The sequence below is a fragment of the Thunnus maccoyii genome, chromosome 20 (assembly GCF_910596095.1).
Source record: "Thunnus maccoyii chromosome 20, fThuMac1.1, whole genome shotgun sequence".
In the NCBI taxonomy this organism is placed as follows: Eukaryota; Metazoa; Chordata; class Actinopteri; order Scombriformes; family Scombridae; genus Thunnus; species Thunnus maccoyii.
The window spans coordinates 21,582,037-21,600,945 of record NC_056552.1 but is presented as its reverse complement, the minus strand read 5'-3'; the positions used below and the strand labels follow the sequence as shown (position 1 = coordinate 21,600,945).

At 38.8% G+C, this 18,909-nt stretch overlaps 1 protein-coding gene across 5 annotated transcripts in view; it reads right to left on the bottom strand.

The window, feature by feature from the left end:
* LOC121887208 (ras-related protein Rab-26) overlaps positions 1-18,909 on the bottom strand; it is a 94,195-nt gene that overhangs the window by 26,367 nt on the left and 48,919 nt on the right. For 4 of the 5 annotated variants that reach the window (XM_042397848.1, XM_042397847.1, XM_042397850.1 and 1 more), the window contains exons 5-6: positions 9,966-10,018; positions 5,925-5,996 (exon numbers count right to left, since the gene is read on the bottom strand). In XM_042397848.1, the coding sequence (XP_042253782.1) occupies positions 5,925-5,996; positions 9,966-10,018 (125 nt within the window). The remainder of the gene's footprint in view (positions 1-5,924; positions 5,997-9,965; positions 10,019-18,909) is intronic. The other variant, XM_042397849.1, reaches the window with a different exon arrangement.

The following is an 18,909-nucleotide window of genomic DNA, read 5'->3' as shown; positions in this document are numbered from 1 at the left end:
TATTTCTCTGAACAATAAATATGGAACTCTCCCAGGTCCTACATGAGCCAACTGCAGATGGAGCCTTAAAGTTTCTGTCAAACCCCCAGAAAGGCTGAATAACCAATTAGCATCCAACTACCTCAAGTCTTTCACATCTTAATCTCCTGCTCCTTGTCTTTTACATATTCATGGGACAGACGTTGGGTGTTTTCAAGTAGTTTTTTTCCACTTCTGTTTAATACACTGTGGTGACAGGTGGAATGTTTTTTAATGAGTTGCCAAAAATTGAAAAAGAAATGCCAAATGATAGCATTAGAGAGGAGGGTGAAAATCTATTTTGGTTTTAGAAAGCTGCAGTCTTGACAGAAGGGAGAAAGCCTGAAAAATAAACAGAGGAAGAAGTAAGAGAAAGTGTGAGGGCTAGGAGGGTAAATGGAGAAAATCAACAAATACGCTTGTGACTTTGTGTGTAGAAAAGACAGACAGGCGGAGAGAGGAGGGAGAGAGAAGGACAAACATGATTTGATTGGATGCTATAAACAGAGAGCAGAGTGGAGAGGCAGAGAGCTGTAGAGTGGTTTTACATTATCTGCTTGGCAAAAGAAAGGACCTCAAAAACCCACCCTCTTCTACCTATCAACAATGTTCTTTTTGTTCACTGAAAAAGCTTTTTGGTGTCCCTGCTGCTCAATTAGGCAAACCAGCACTCAGATTCAGCAACATCTATGTTGGTACAGGAGTGGCTGTGCTGGAAAATGATTGCAAAACCAGAATTTTTTTTTTTTTTTTCAAAAGACAGTTCCCCATTTGTTTTAAGTGACTCATATTTACTTCCCTGATGATTCATATTAATGAACATTCATATAATAGATATCTATCTTCATACAATACTCACATGCCCATATGTACACTTCAACTGCTATTGGTCGCTATAATTATTCTTGCCATCTATCCTGGCCCTGGCAACTACACTATAAAAGATGAAGGACAAAGTCCACAGTCGCACAAACCTGTGCAAAAATGAATACAAAGATCATCCAAAGTAAATATGAGCCTCCAGCAGTCTGAGTTAACCAAATCAAGTGGTTCAAGTATCAAATTATCTTCAAACTTACACTTTTATTAATGCAAAATTTCCTCTTTGGTTATTCTTGTTATACTGTGGTGGAGGGATATGTCCTAATAGTCACTTGTAGGTTTGTTGCAGGAACTGGCTCAATACTCAGATGTGCTCAGGCTGACTGCAGAGGGATTCTTCTCTTTATGTTTGTTTGCACACATTTGATTGTTTGAGAGTTTTTGCAGTCTTTGTTTATTTGACACAAATGGCCAGCGCAGTAAACAGTACATGCATTAGCCCTAGCTAGCTAACAACACCAGTATTCATAGTATTCAGTTGTATCACTGACGTGGAGACCTGAAGGGCAAAACACCGTTCCAACATGGCGGCCAACAGTGGACACTCCATAGAACTGCAGCACAGACCTGTCAATTTTCCATCTGTTTCAAGCCATGAATGTTTAGAGCACCTCTCAAAAGAAGAAAAACAAAGATATGTGAACAAACTAAAGGTTTTGGGCACTTGAGATCCATATACAGCACCTGCCGCAGTATTTCAATCACTAAAAACAGCAAAGTCCCTGCCAGAGCTCTACTTTGGCGAGTTCTCCACAGAATTCAATAAAGTCATCTTTTCCTAATATTTTTTCAGATAAAAGTTAATTCATCACTGTTTAGATTTGTCACGTCACAGACTTGTTACTAAACCTTTTTCTCAACTTTAGTGCCTTGTGATAGAAAGGGAGACAAGACTACAATTAAAACGTGCCATGTAGTTTAACCAGAAGGCAGGAAGTGTGACTGTGTCAAACGTCCAAGCAGCCTGCCACACTCATACAAACCGGCTGTCTCTCTGCTGAAGAAATTGCGCTATCCTGTGGCCTATAAGGACCCAAACAACACACCACACTCTCTCAGGTATTCACATCCACTTTAAACTGGATGAAAGCAGGACACAAAAAAGTGGAAATCAGGCTTTCCAAACAGGCTAAAAGCAACCACAAAAGTGTTGGGGAAAGTTTTTAATACAGCCTTAAAATACTCCTTTCACAGCATTGTAGACTTATCCAAAAACACAAAAGTTTTCAATCAAAACTAGTAACTTGAAAACAAGTAACTAGTTTTATTATATATTATCATTCAAGCGGCTGTCATCTCATCTATATAAATCTAAAAACCTTTCATCTTTGTTATGGAACACTGGAATCGATCTCTTCCACCTTTCTGGTTGGCTGCTGTGAGGTCAACTGAATGTTCGGCTGTCCTGCGCTCACTGAGCACAGTCAGTCCGGGAACCTGCCGCCTCAATGAGCAAGGATGAGTTCATATCACTGAGGAATATTGGCAACTATCTTCTATAAGAGCGTCTGCCCAAAAAGTTGCTACAAACTCTTTTTTTTAAGAGAAAAATCCATTTAAAAGGTCACCAAATCTAGAAAAACGATCGCTCTAACTTTTACAGCCTAGTCATGCCATGAAGGGATGACTGCATGGCCAATGTAGATAGAAGGGGTGATAAAACAACATACAAATCTTTAATCGTACATATGGACATGTGAGTATCGTATTAAGATAGACTTGAAAAAAATACAATCATTTTTTATTAAAGAAAGAAGAAGATGTGAAAAGACGCTCCAGCGATCATATTTGCACCAACACACTGTCTGATGAACACAAAGTCTGCTCCATTTCTTTCTCCTCCTCAAACATTTTGCAGGCTCGCTGACAGCGAGTATACGTCAGATTGATTTTTACTTTACTGTTGTGAGAATCTTTTAAACAACAAAGCCTCCGTGCTGTGAGGAGGCTTTCAGTGATTTAATGATTCTTCTGTGGCCTCTGTGCACAAGCACGCTGGTCAATACCAATAAAATCTGTCTGCGTGTGTGCGTGCTTGTTGATATATTCGTGTGTGTGTGTGTGTGTATATGGTGTGCAGGGTGAGCGCGAACATGCAACCGAACAGCGTCTTTGGTCAACATGGGTTATGGTGCTACTATAGCAGCTGTAAGGCCTTGATATGAGGTTGTTAAGGATTCAAGGGTTTAAAGGCGTCAGGCTGCTGAAGCATTACGACTATATTTACAAGCGTGCAATAACAGATATAGTATGAGTAACAGTTTAAAAAGTCCATTAATTTGGTGGTGATTTGGCTAATTTATCTGTTATTATTCAGATTATGTTTAGCATATAAACTGCAACATGTGCAGCATAATCATATCGGGACACACCAGGATTTGGATGCTTCTAGTGCACCTGATTATGCATTATTCTTTATTTTACTTAATTTATTTATTCTTCTTATTCTTCTGAAACCTACCATTATGGATGCTACAATGAGTAATAATCAAGGTCCAATCAAAAACTGGGATAATGACATGCAGAATGATTGCAGCATTGAAACTAACAAACAAAAAAAACAACCCATTGCATGTGCAATTTCACAGTCATGAAACAGTTGGCATGACAACGAGTAAAGCACAAATGACCTTGACCAATGAGAAACATGAACAAAATGACAGATTATATAGTTATACAGAGGATATTGCAACTTGCATCTCAACACTAATAACAGAGGTTTCTGAGTTGTTTGTGTGCATAGCATGTGCACCTGCTTTGTGTTTAATTGTGTATAAGCACTTGTGTGTATTTGCGTCATGCGTGAAAGCGGTGTAGCCTTGACATGTTGACCGTGTGCTGCTCTATAGATACAGCGTTCATATGTGAAGGTTTTCATTCCTCATTGCTGTCGCATGAAAAGGGACAGAGATGTAGAACTTGTCAGATTCAGACCCTTCATATATTGCAGATGGCAGGCTCACTGTCAGTTGTACTGAACATCACGAACATTTGTTCTCTTTGCTGTTAGCCATGTTGTAAATTGAACGGGATGTAACTGGAGCGAATTGAGACGGGGGCTGAAAATGAAGAACCAGCGGATGGACGGTGAGTTGACGTGTGTCGCCCACATCAGGATAAACTTTTGTTAAGAAAGATACCTTTTCTTTGTTATTACTGACGTATCTCGCCAACTGATATTCTTCTAATGTAGTTTTTTCCAGAGTACTTTTCTTTATAATGTTCGAAAAACAATTCTGCCGATGTTTGACAAAAAAAACACAATTTTAGCACACGTACTATCAGTGCAAGACACACAAAAACACAAATATAAATACATATATATTTATGCAGAAGCACAGAAACACACATGCATGCACAAAATAAGAAGATGGTGTTGACTGTTTGTGTGTTGTCCTTCCAAGTTTCATTCTCCGTTCAAACAATCATTGATTATGTTTGTTTCATCCTTACTTTCACAATGACAATGCATATTTATCAAGATAACTGCAAATGTCCTGGAGTTAAGTTAGAATGAAACGTGAAATGAAATGCACAAAAACGCTGGAATACTGAAATAGAAAGGCACAGAAACAGAACAGGAGAAAAAAAGAAAGCAGCAGTGGCTGTGGTCATGGTTACAGATGGTATAGAGAGTGAAAAGACGAGTGAAAGAAGAAAAGAAAACATGAGAGGCAGTGTAAGAGAGTGAGAGATGGACGGTAAGAAAGCACTGGACACAGTGTCTCCATCTCTTTATCATCCAGATGCTCTCAAGCCTTCACCCTGAGGCTCTGCTGCTAATGGATTCACACTGTGGGAGACAACAGTGTGTGCTGATACAGTGTGCTGCAGTACCCTCCAATGCACATGTACAGTAGAAGATCAGAGCTGTGTGTGCCACATGTATGCATTCATCTGGATTAAAGCTCTAACGCGCTGATTATTGCTCTGACATTCACTGATTCATAAAACACAATAACTACCTAACTTGTAACCAGTTATTAAAAGCTTTAACCCTAACTGATAAATGCTCCACTCTGTTCACCAGGCAGCAGCTAACTTAGTCTGTCCCTTGGTGCTGGGCAGGTAGAGTACAGTGGATTTATTAGAGAAAAACGCTCCCTGCTGCAGATGAAAATAATGCTGTGACAGGGGCGAGACTGAACCAAAACAATGAGCTGAAAGACTCTATAATCTTAAAAAGTGAAAAGTCTTCTTATAGTCGAGGACTAGACATGCTGTTCACAAGATCAGACATCCTTTTTGAATGGAGAGTGTACTGGTGTTAATGGTGTTTACAGTCAACAAATATGTGCTACAATTCCCATTCACTTCCATTAAAGCCCGTCCAACAGACAAATTCAAGCATCTGTTTCCTGTTTCGGTGTGATGTCCAGCAGACTGCGGCGGTTACACAGGTCAGAGTTAACCTTTGTTCAACTTTGACTGAGCCAATGTGCTCGTCCAGCCACTAGAAACACTGCTGCACTGTATTTGGAGCTATAAAATTGTATATGACGAGTGAAAATGAGTCAAAAGTGTGTTCTGACGTCAAATGCACCATGGCCTGAATCATCTGTCTAACAGCCAAGAATTAGGCTACAGCTCCAAAAGACAAAAATAATCATTTTGACTGCTTAAACGAGCCTGACAGGAGAGAGTGTGAGTATGTGTCTGATAGACAACATACACGACACGACATTCTGCCGTGGAGGAAATATTTCACGTTTCATGTCTCTTGTCCTTGAATTAGTTGTATCTCAGGGAAACTTTTTCAACAATACTAGTGTGAAAGTGTGTTTTTCCAAAAACAGGTGTTGGAAAAGGGGGGGGGGGGGGGGGAGTCTTTCATATCATCAATCATGACATATGTGTGACTTTACCTGCCTAGGGACTGTTACTTGCCTAGGGACTACAGATGGAAATTAGCATTTTTTGCTAACTCTGGCATGTTTACATCTTGTATTGTATACTGATGTTCATTAATGTTCTCTGTCCCTATCAAATAAACAAATAAAATAAAAATAAAATAAAACACCTGCCTCACACACCAAAGTCACAAAAATGACAGGATCATGGCTGTGCTGTTGACCTACTCTGAACAGGTGGGTGGGCTACAGTGGAAAAAAGGCAGTAACTCATTATAGTGCACTGCTGGATTGCGTACAAAAAAAAAAGTATAAAACAGGTGAATGCAAAAGAAAAATCTGCACCTCAGGGGGAAAAGCCCAAAGGGTGTGGGTGCTAATAATAGGCCTGCACAATCTGCACTTCAATTGTTGTAATTAGAATTGATTAACATTAACAAGCCCAAATTGCCTTTGTGTGTGTGCTTCTCACAGGTTGTAGTTCAGCACTGTGCTAAACAGGTGTGCCCTATTACTCCACTGCAGGGATTACAGCTCATATTATATTCACCACACACACACACACAGACACACACAGCGACTGTCCACTAGCCACCCTCTGTATCTACATCTGCCTCTGAGCCTCAGAGCTGCTTTTTATGCTAATGCTGCCATGTGCGTAACTTAAATTGCTACCTGGCTGACCCCTCATACAAGCATAAATCCCTCTGTGGAATTGGGTGTATGCTAATACATACAGAGAATATAATAAATACTACATATAACGAAACATGTGATCTAAGAGACACTGGAGGAGGAGATGGATTTGTGTTAGTTTGTATAATTTAGAGGAAAATCATGTTGGGATAAAGAAGATTCATCTTCTGAGGCAAAATTCTTCTCTCCATAGCAGAGCTTAATATTGGTGGATTGAATTTGTATGGTGTAAACACACATGACCAATAGAGGTGTCACATTGACCCCTAAACTGACAATCTGGCATGGTAAGAGTGGTTGCCTCACCAAAATGTTATAAAACCACACTGGTGTACAATTATGTTGGTCAAGGGGACAAACCACTGATTTTACACATCAAAGTTACTGTAATTTAGTAATTATGGTTAGTACTAATTAGTCTGTTCAAACAGTTGTATAAGGTCCTCTGGAGCTTTACGAAGTCTGAGAAAGTAAACCTGATGAGCTTGAAGTCAACACATTTCTAACTGAAAACCTGCACTGAAAACTGTCTCATTAAACCACAGAGATATTTATCCTGTTATAATGCTGTTATTTATATATTATTATTATTATCAGTGATACAGGTAGAATTTATTCATCACTAATGTATTAGTTTAAATGGAGGGATGCAGTTAGGGTTAACCATAAATATCAAAAGATGAAAGAGATTTGCCTATATTGTGTGGGCAAAATGACTCATAAAGAGTATAGAATTTGTAGCTTTCTATTGAAACAATAAGAGTCTACCTTTTTACCCATTAGGTTAAGAGATGAAAGATCATATTTGCTAAATACTTTACTAATAATACTTTGAAAAGTTGATTGTAATATTATATATTTTGTATTTATGGTCATTTATATTTCTCTTACAAATTTCTGTTAACCATTTTAAAAAGATGATGGTAATGCTGTTTTGCATAGTTAATATCTCTGGTAATCTATAAGTCACACATCACGACTGATTAATATAAACTGTAGATATAAAGGAGAGGGGGAGGCCGGAAACGTCAGCTACAGCATAGCTACTGTTTGGCTAGGTGTGTAGCTACTCTGTTAACCCTGTAACCCTGCAACTATAAATCATCTTTTTATATCTAATGCAACTAATTAGCATTACCTTGATAAACTAATACAGCAAAAGTTATAGTTTGTCAAAACACATGATGTAGCTAAGACTAGAGCTGCTGCAGTATTGATTTTTTCCTTACTGCATAAATTAGCAAATCCATTCAAATTGTCATGGTAAAAAAAATAAATAAAATAAACCTCAGATGTTATAAAATAAAAACCTGTTTTTGGAAAAATACTTTTTCAATACTCACACACTCTCCTACAAGGCTCTTGGAAGCAGTCAAAAGTTATTTTCTTCTGAAGTTAGCATTTATAAGACTGTCTGTTTGTCTTTTTGAGCTCCTTATCATCTGTCACAGTGGTATTTGGCAGCTTGACACATTCCATTTCTGTAGTAGAGATGTTGGAGGATGCTTTGGACTCATTTTCACTCATCATGAATGTATGACTAACACATTCACAGACTTTAAGACACTCACTAGCCTAGCAACATTAATGCCACAAATTAATGCTACTTTATCCATTCAAAGAGAATATCTGATGTTGTGAACATTGTCTAGACCCTTAACATAAGATGACCCTCTTATATTCAGACCAATACGATAAACTTTTCAAATGCATTTATTCCTGTAGTAGTTTATTCTTTATAGCCTCTATAGTCTTAATGTCTATCTTTATTCAAGTGTTGTCCTTATGAGGCTGACTTTGCAGCAGGAACATTGGTCGGCATTTGGCAGGCATGTCATTCTTTATGTCAAGCCTGAGAAAATAACTAATGTCCCATCACTTGAGCCACTCACTCAGCGGTGAAGTCGTGATCCGCTTGACTCTGCAGTGGGTGTGATGTGATTGCATTACTGCAATAATGCGGTAACTGCACAGCTCTAGTTAAGACCTTCTGTCTTTAAACCAAATGTACTATAGCTTTCATAAACTGTCCAAAGAATACCTTTTATGTCATGTTATGTAAGCTGAGTAGCAGATTAGGTTGTTGGATGTTGGTGTGTGATTTAAAAAATTACTGTTTATCCCTTTACATCATCTTTCCTTCTCCTAATGATGATAACCACCTGTTTGGAGAGACGCTAAACTCTGTGTCTGTTTCTCTCTAGGGACGGCTCTTCATCCTCTGTTAATGAAGGCATTTGTGCACCTGGACACACACCTGCATGAGCACAGATGCCCATCCAGGTCATACAGACCCCCCTTACAGGCATACACACACACACACACACACACACACATACACACAGGCTCCAGATGTAAGTGCATCAGGCCTGCCAGATGGCTGTGGAGCCATTTCTTTCCTTGATGTGTAAGACATACACTTTCATAATGGCCATATTCTGCTCTTAACTCTGCTCTGCATTAATCAAAGGAGAGTAATGCATCTATAAGGGACGAGGGGAGTGGCGCCGAATGGGGCAGGAGATGGCTGGAAAATCACAGTAGGAAATGAGCTCACAGGAGACATGCTGCAACTACAGAGAGATGTGTCCATTTGGCGGAAAAGTGAGCTCTAATCTGCACCCCTGCACTCTTCAGTTTTGTCACCTTGCTTCATTTGTTGCCAGTGAGGTCCTCCTCTCTCACTGCCCTTATCATTCATCCCCCTCACCATCCAATCCCTGCTGCTAGTAAGAGCCAATATGGGCTCCTTTGAGAACTTTGGCTGAGAAAGTCAGTGCAGTTGAAAGCCAAAGTTCTCAAAGAAGCCCATTTTGGCTCATACTAGCAAATTATATGTTTATATGAAAAGAAAGCATTCGGCAGATTTGACGTTATACTCATCTGTCCAGAGGATCATTGTGACAATCAGACTACTGTGACATACAGTACAGTAAATCTAGAGAACCGTCAACACTCAACAGCCACTTAAGTAATTTAAACTTTACAGTCTGAATAGTACAAGCAGGCTTTGTCAGCAAGTAGCCTTCAGATTGTCCCAAGGTTTCTCCAGAGCATCCTGAGCGTCTTATAGCCTCTAACCCTCCTAAGTTAAGACTCAGACTGGTTGTAGCGCATAGAAAGAAATGAGGGTCTCACAACTCCTGAATCTTGTTAACATAAGCTAGCCACATAAATATATAAATTAATCAAGACTTAAGAACTGCATGGCCCATTTCTATCCTCTTTTAAAGGTTTGGTCACATTAGCATTAAAATCGACAGAAACATAATCAGTTCCTTTTGATGCAATCAGTACAGGGGTGAAAAATTGTGCAAATTTTTTGCATGGAGTTTAACATTGATGAAATTTGACACATGAATTTGCATCATTGACCAATAGCATAATTTGTCTTGAAGGTGCTTTGAAGGGAACAGAGAATAAAACTGTATATTTCAGAACAGCAGTCAGTCATATCAAAGAAGTGAATAATGAGAGACAGAGACACAGAGAAGTGACAGACAGACAAGCTTTCCTTACTCTGATGTTGTCGAAGGATGTCTTGTTAGTGACGTCATACAGAAGGAGTAGAGCTGAGGAGACAAAAGAAGAGAGACACGTGAAGTTAATCTGAGGAATTTTAATGTACTTGACTGTCAGTGTTCAGAAAAAGGCAGAGAACTGTGAGAATTTATAATAAGGCTGGAAAATAGGTGAGAAAAACATGAGACAAAGAAGAGCAAAATGGAAAACTTGTGCAACATGCCAGCTACCAAATTGAACATGGTTCAAGGTTGGGATGAATACAATAAAACATCACACAACAGATAAAAAAACAGTGGCATAGTGCAGTAGCTCCTTGTATGATTTTGATTTGATTCATCTTTTACTGCCTTATATGTTTTTATACCACCCACATGACTTCTTCATAAAATCCCATATAATACTGTGATGCTGAATCCATCCTTCACTCTCTTCATTATTTCATTAACGGTAATTAATTGAGTTATTTGTTGGCAATGATGAGCAGGTGTAGCTGTTTTCATTTCCTGCTCAAAACATCACAGTAACCCGCTAATTAAAGATAGCTGTATGACAATAATGAATAAAATTAATTCAAATGCTTTTATCCAGGAAACATTTCTATCATTTTATTATTACCATCTTACAGATGGTAAATACTGTAGGTCTGTTTATTATGTCATTGCTTTCTCCCTTATGCCATGATGCTAAGCAAAGCTAAAGGTCAGTAGCTGCATAAAAGCTAAAGATACTATAAAAATGTGTTGATTATTTATTACTATTATTACCGCCACCACTATTTTCTCCTTGTCTGTTAGCAGGAAATCCTCAAAATCTGTTTCTCGTGCATGCAAAGGGCAATTGTCCTCATCAGATTTACAACAACATTTGTCATTTATTCAAACACTTAAAATGACTTATGGTTACGTTTTCCTGATAAGCAACTTCTTGTAGCTGTGTAAATAATGACTAATGTTTGGCTGAAGCAAAGGAAGAAGTAGCATGGCACTCTTAAGACCTCCAAGAGGTCATGGCAAAGCCTGAGATGCTTCTGTTCACATCTTCCAACATTCAGCATTTCTTCCTTTACCTTGACATCCTCATACTAGTAGCAGTCAAACAGCAGGAATGTCATGCTAACGTTACCGTCTTATTTTCTATGCTAACGTTACTTGTGTTAGGGGGAGCATCTGTGTTTTTAATCTGTGCTGCCCGTTGATGGTTTGGGACACTCACAGTTCACTGAAATATGTTTCATGTTATCTAGCCAGATAGCCTTTTTATTGCTTTATAGTTAACCTTGGAGAAATTTGTTTTGTAATTTTGTTCCACTGTATTATGTTTAACACAAGCTTTGGAGCTTACATAAAAGGAATTCATGAAGCAAAACTTAAACGGCTCCCACTGTAGTTGGGCAAAGTGCTGAGCTCTAACATTACTACAGCTTTAGTATTACACCTGACAACATAACCACACATGTGCATTGCAATTACCTCCAACTGCACCGTGCTGCCACACAGGGTAATATCACCTCAGGTATTTTTTTAGCACAAAATGTAAAGCTCTGTCAGACAGAAAAACTCATTACACCTACGTTGGCAATTGTAACTCATTTTCTCAGCTGGATCAACATTCACTTGGAAGAATTAGCCTAAGCCTAATTACCTCCATAGCACTTCTACTCCTACTGCATCTGCATCCCTCCAACCATGTTCTCCTTTACTTACATTTAACTTCATCATCATCTCCCTGTCCCTCCTCTTCACTTTCCCTCTCTGTCCCCGACCCCTCAAATATGGCAGCATTTAGTCAATCTGTTTTGGATTAAGTCCTCTATTGTTTATTCCAGCCAGACAAGTCCGTGAAGTGTGTTTAATGAGTTGTAATCACCATGAGCGAGTCTGGCTCTGTCAAACTACGAAAACACACAGGAAAAAGTGAGGAAAGAGGGAGGTGTGAAGAAAAAGAGATGGATGGAGAGAGGGATGATCTGCCCTACAAGTTAATTTCCTCTCCCTTGGCACCTGTGTTTATCAGCTACGAGAAGACCAGAGTAAACCACAAGGCTTTCCTTCACCCTCCCCTAATCCAATTACATCTTGCCAAGAGCACAAGACAGACAAAGGTAGAGAACTTTGTCACAGTAGGGACGCAGAGAGTTTTGTTACCAGAGGCAATTACATCGTGGTTGCAAAAAAGTCTGCACAAGACAAGAAATAACAACTTTAAAAGATAGAAAAATCCAGACTAAAGGGCAGAAGTAGAGACAGAAAAATGTTCATATTTTCACCCAGACCCTTCTCCTTTTTTTCCTTTTTTACTGACCCTCAATTTTAATGAATTGGAGTCCTGCATTGACTTTACCTAAATTTGAGCCACCATGGTCAAATTAGTGCATATACTACGTCCATCTTTGTATTTGCATTGACTTTATATGTGATTGCATCACATCTAAAATTTGCAGTCACTCAGAACACACCTTTAGCGAGGAGGTCATTATTGTGAATACAAAGCGTCCGACTTTGAATTTGGAGACCACAATTGCATCTCATCTCCCACAAACATTCATTGTTGATTTCGTCTAACTATGGAAATGATCTCTCCCTAACCTTCACCGAGCAGTTTTAGTTGCAAAAATTTACCAAACCAAGGTGACACATCAGAAAACTTTCACTTAATTTGTACCTCATATGGGTTGCTTAGGAAAACAAAAAAAAACACACAAAAAAACTTATTTTGTCTTTGTGGTATGAGTACTTTCTGGAATTTCATCAAGATCATTAGAGGTTGTTGAGGTTTAGGCGACTTCTGGGAATTATATCATGACTTGTTTCTCATATATACATAGTATATAGTATGTTCAAATAAAAATAAATGAAATAGGTTTGTGATATATGATGTTTAATCCATGTGGTCTGCACTCATTCTTGGAAATAGAACAATACAATAGAACAATGCAACTTTCACCTCCATGAATGACCCAAACGCAACCCATCAGACCAACGATATTACACACAATATTAACTATATGACTTTATGAGCCACTAAAACCTTGACTAGCAAAATTCCTGCTGGAACCCCTTGAGAAGGAAGGCAAAGAGTGTGATGGAGTGAACTGATCCATAAAGAGCGTTGCCATCCATCATCTCTCAGATGATAATCTCTGTCAATAATCATTGGCTGACCTTGGCTGCTCTCCTTCCCTTGAAAATAAACAAGCAATCTGTGCAGACATACTCACACAAATGCAAATACACACAGGCCTGAAGTGCACTGTAGGGTTTCTTGACTGTTGACTTTTAAGTTTGAAAAAATAATGATCCTAAATTCATATTGTCCTCAAGTAGTTGACTACAACCCACAGCATGGACCAGTGGTTGCAGGAGTCAGGACACCCCACAATACACATGTACAGTGCATACGATAATGTATATCATTAGCTTAAACAACTTTATATAGTAACTTGTGACATTGTGATATTGTAATAAGAAATGACACAAAATTTGGCTAGTTATATGTTATTGGTTAGTAATATAGTCATTTCCATTTCATCTGCTATCTTTATCCTAACTTCAGTACAATTAAGAGGGTAAGATTGTAATTTTTAATCCACTACATTTACATAACTATCTATAATTACTACTAGGAATGTGCAGAGAGCCCAGTATTTGTATTTGTATCTATATTTGTTGAGGCAGAAAAATTATTTATATTTGTATTTGAATAAAAGTGGAAATAGGCGTAAAAATCAATTTTTTGTATTTATTACACTTTTAATTTTAGGATATTAAAGTGTTAAAATACGTGTTTATGAATAAACTATCTTATAAAGGAGGTCTCTGCACTGGGTCTCAAACTCAAGTCTCCCAGATCATAGACGACTACACTGACTACTGAGCTAAAACCAAGTGCATCACCAATGTGCTGACAGACCTCTACTTATTTATACGCCCATAACATAGAGACAGCACAGTGTGTAACATGTAGGGAAGAACTTCAAAGGTGATTCTTGCTTTGCACTTTTCATTTACTATGTATTTTTTACAACCTAACTTTGTGGAAAGGAGAAGGGGAACAACAGGTTATGGAGAGTCCCTTGGGAGCACTTCGCATGTGTCAGTAGCTCAGCTTTATCTCTGGGGAACACCCCCAACTCCGGGAGTGATGTCCAAATTAGGAAATGTGCGTCATGTAGCAGGTGGATGTGACTCCCCTTGTTGAGACCTGCTGATAGATGTAACAGCAGAGGAGAGTAGAGAGACTGAGATAGTGATGTAACAGACCTGTGTACTGGTATTTGACATGTTTCTTTTTCTTCCCAAAAACAAATAATTTTAAAAATATTTATACAAAATAAATGGTCGGAAAAAAACACTATTTGCTTTGCCGAATAACATACTTTTACTACAAGAATAAATTTTACATATACAACATGATCAGCCAATAAAAAAGATGATGCATTGCTATACATTAAACTACCTAACAGTATATTAAAATTATTTCCACCTCAACCAGAAAACATGCTTATTTACTTTCCTGCAGCAACTCAGATGAGATGATCAATATCCTCTCATATCTAATGGTAAATTTGCAGCTATAGCCAGGAGACTGTTGGCTAAGTTTAGCATAAAGACTGGAAAGAAGGGCAAATAACTAGCCTGGCACTATTCAAAGATTAAACTCTAACCCTAACCTTTAGTCATTTGTTTAATCTGTACAAAAACTAAGATGTAAAAATGACACACTGAGGTTTTACTGGGAGTGGTTTTACTATTTTTGGCCAGGCTTCTGTTTGTGTACGGATTAAACAAACAAGATAGTAAAATTTAGAGGCATGGTACACATATTTTTATGCTAGCTGTTTCCCCTGTTTCAATTATTATGCTAAAATATGCTAATCCCCTGCTAATTCTTGCTTGATATTTAGTGTACAGTGGAATAAACATCATCTAACTTTCTGCAAAACAGCAAATAAGTAAATAAATAACAAATACTTTTTCTTCAGTAAAATATTATGTGTTGAACTCTGTCATGGTGATATTTCTACTCTAGTAAATGACCTGAGTGCCTCTTCTGCCACGGCTTATAAATGATAATTTTGGAACTGGGACAGAAATTAAGTTTAAAATGGGGTTTTAGAAGTGACTTTTATAGGCTGAACTGATTAATGCATAATAAAAAATACTGCCAGAATATTTCCACCAACTTGCGAATGGCAGCTAAGCACCAATAGTCATTCTTCTGATCCTAAACTGCCTGAAATTTAACAGCACACCTATGATTACTCCACACTGATGGCACCTGCTAATAACAAGCCAGTGTGTGAGAGTGTGTTTGTGTGTGTGATATATATGACTGATGAGCTTCACTTTATTCCTTTGGGCAAGTTGCTACCCCAGCATTGATGTTACTGTAGGACAACATGGGAGCGAACGTCTGAAATTTCTACCCCTCCATCACCTTCATTATTCCTGTGACAGTTCCAGCAGCAGTTGTCATTTCTTCGTCTTCTCCTAGCTAAGCACGGCCCACAGGGCTCTATGGCATCCATTTTAGAAAGGGGTGGATCAATCAAAACGACAAGCGATTTCTATATTCCCAAGGCGTAGTGACACCTGATTCCATAAGTATTTGGAGCCTGTATTTTCAGATAAATGTTAAAGAGACATGAACAGATAAAGCATGTGGGATATGATATCTTAAGATGATCAAAATCGCCAAGATAGACAATAAGTTTAATGGAAAGTAGGGATATAAGGTGGCAGATGCATGCAAATGTGAACACACACGCGCACACACACACACACACACACACACACACACACACACACACACACACACACACACACACACACACACACACACACACACACACACCTTTTGAGCTTCCTCCCAGCTCAATTCACACAGATGCCCAAGAATAAAGCCTCAAAAATGCCTTTGACATTGACCTTGCACATCCATTTTAATATGCAGGAAGCTAGTAAAGTGTATGAGCCTGTGTGTTTGTTTGTGTGTGTGTGAGTGAGAGAGAGAGAGAGAGAAAGAGAAAGAGAGAGCTTGATGATGGATTGCACACCTGAAACCTTTCCCTATAGTGGAGCATTATAATTGTTTTGTTTCTTAATGCTGTTTTCTCTGCATTATCCCTCCTTCCTTCCATCCTCTCCATGTACCTTCCCTTTCTTTTCCCCTCTATCTTTCCCATCGCTTCTCTCATCCTTTCACACTTCCTCTGCTCATCTCTTGATCATCGTTTCCTCTGCCGCTGTCCATCTTCCTGTCTTAGATGGGATACGTTTCGCCCCCACAAGCTGCTGCTGATTGCGGCCCACAGTCACTCATTAGTGATGAAAGTAGTAACAGAATAGAGAGAATAAAAAATGATGCAGGCAGGATGGAATGAGGCAGCGCAGAGCAGCGACATAATGAGCTAATGACACTGATTTAATAAGAAATCGCGTCTGTGGGTCCTACAGCTGTCATTTGTCACTATATCTATGTTCCTGCATCCCCTCTGTTGTAGCTCATTGCAGCCATGTCGGTGGCATTTTGGCATTGACAGTCAAGGAAAGTTAGAAGTAAAAGACAAAAAAATAAAAAGCTAGGGGCCCTATTTTCATGCCGGCGCAGGGTATGAAGCACAGTGACGCACTGGCAAGTTGTTTTTTTTCCTGGGGCACATTGAGGGTATTTCCTCAACTGCACCGGTTTGGTATCTTTGTGACTCACCATGTACCACAGTGGCACCATATAGTCCCTCTTCATAATAGGCAGCAGTTGCAAGCATGATTTCATTTAATGACTCAATAACTACCTTTGCAAGACATGAAGTATACTGTGAACTTTCTATGCCGTCACTCAGAGACCAACGTTAGCAGAGTGGAGCAGCGATCAGCAGTAACAAACGAGACCAGCTGACCAACACACACTGCGGTATAAAACAATGTAAGCCAACTCAGAGGTGAAGAAAATAACTGTGCTCAGTCTTTCACCTCAAAAACCCTGCGCCTGCTCACTGTCTTGGACAGCTATGGCTTTCCCCCCCGAGTTAACGGTACAGCAGAGAGGCTGTTCTCCACTGCTGGAGACATGACATTAATAACAACACAGAGCAGCACTCTGCCTCCCCCTCATTTTGTTGTTCTCATACAGGCAGGAGATTGTAAGATGCTTTCAAATTAATTAATTCATCAATTAATGCAGTAAACTTTTTAAAACAAAAAGGCTGCAGCCCATTTATCTTGTCAGCCAGTTCTGTTTCATATTGTATTTCAGTGGAATAAGGACACCAGTGAATCGTTTGGCACACAGTATACTGGAGCAAGAGACTGAAAATAGTTCCCCCTTTTCTATTCATTCAATCGAGAATCAGTTTTGAATTGAGAATTGATTCTGAATCGAATCGGTACCCAATTACCATGATAGTATTGAATCAGGAGATAAGCATATCATCCCAGGCCTACAAAATCAACACCATCATTCCTCACAACTTTTATTTTTCATCTTTTTGTTCCACCTTGGGATAAAATTTAAGCACGCAACACTCTAAAGGTATGCGTACAAACTTTGTGTGCACTCACCCTCACTTGTACACAAAACCCCAAGAAATTTGAACTCCATCACTACTCTGCATTTGAGGATAATCTGCTATTGCTTTATAGAGCAAAAGACGACAAGGGGGCTGTTCTTACAGATAATGTAGATTTTTAAATTGTTTTTGCAACTGGAGTAGCACATTGGCTGAGCTTCAGAAATGTGTTTCCACATGTAAATACATATTTAAATGTTATGGGATTTGGGTTACCAATGTTTCAGATTTATTTCTGGGAAATCACTTTCCCCCCTCAGTTTGGAATATTGAATGGTACTAAATACTACAGTGCCCATCAGTCTTATACATTGGCGTACTGGGAACAAAATACTTGTTTTTCATCGTGGTTAATATGATGAGGTGTTATTATGCTATCCAGCACTGAGATGGAGCAGGACATTTTATAGTCTGAAAATAATGGCTCTCTGGTGGACAAACTACATAATGGCAAAATTGTTTTAAATGACCTCAGACGCATATTTGCCTCGTCTGTACTGCAATTCCAACCATAAATGCTGATACTAATATACCTGTGATAAGCTACTGTATAATCAGTGGATTTATCCATCAGCTATAGCTAGTTTCAAATATGGTCAGAAACCCCTGGTAATACCTCTTAGATTTACACAAAGTCAGAGTGAGTTACCCCTCCATATTCTTGTTGCACCTGGGTTGGTGGAAAGGTTTAAGAAAATCATCCACCAAAGGGCATAATTGTCTTTACTGTCTAATTTGATTACAGTGATTATCCAGATGAAATTGACAAAGACATTCACTATCAACACCGTTAAATTGAACTGGTGTGCAGTCCAACGATACTCAGCCTCATAGTCATAACACTCTCCTCACCTCCTGGTAACAAAGAGGAAGGATGACGACCATTAAAGGGAAATGAAGCAGCCAAAGCACCTTGTTTTGAACAATGCAACCCTTTCAATCATATAGCACCATTTGGAGCCGTCATCTGTGATGTAGCCATTACCCATTCCATGAAATCTTTTAACTGTCACTGTTTTTTTTCTTCAAATTCATCAATTTGAAGAAATAAGGTAATAGGGAAGTTATTTGGAGGATTTTACGCTGAGATGCCTGTCATTTGAAAATGTGGCATTTATGTTACAAAGTGACTTATAAGACAGAGTTAAAGGTAGTTATGGTTTTTCAGGGATAGTGATTCCTTAGAATTATAATAGTTTCACCACTACATTAGTAACAACATGACCGCACAGCATTTGTCATGACAGATAAGTGCATGAAGGGGTTGGTATAAAACCACTCACTCTGTTCCATTACCTGAGCACACTTAACAACCTTGAGCTCCATTCTTCTTTAATTCCTCCAATATTCATTTTAGTGTGCTGCCTTCTT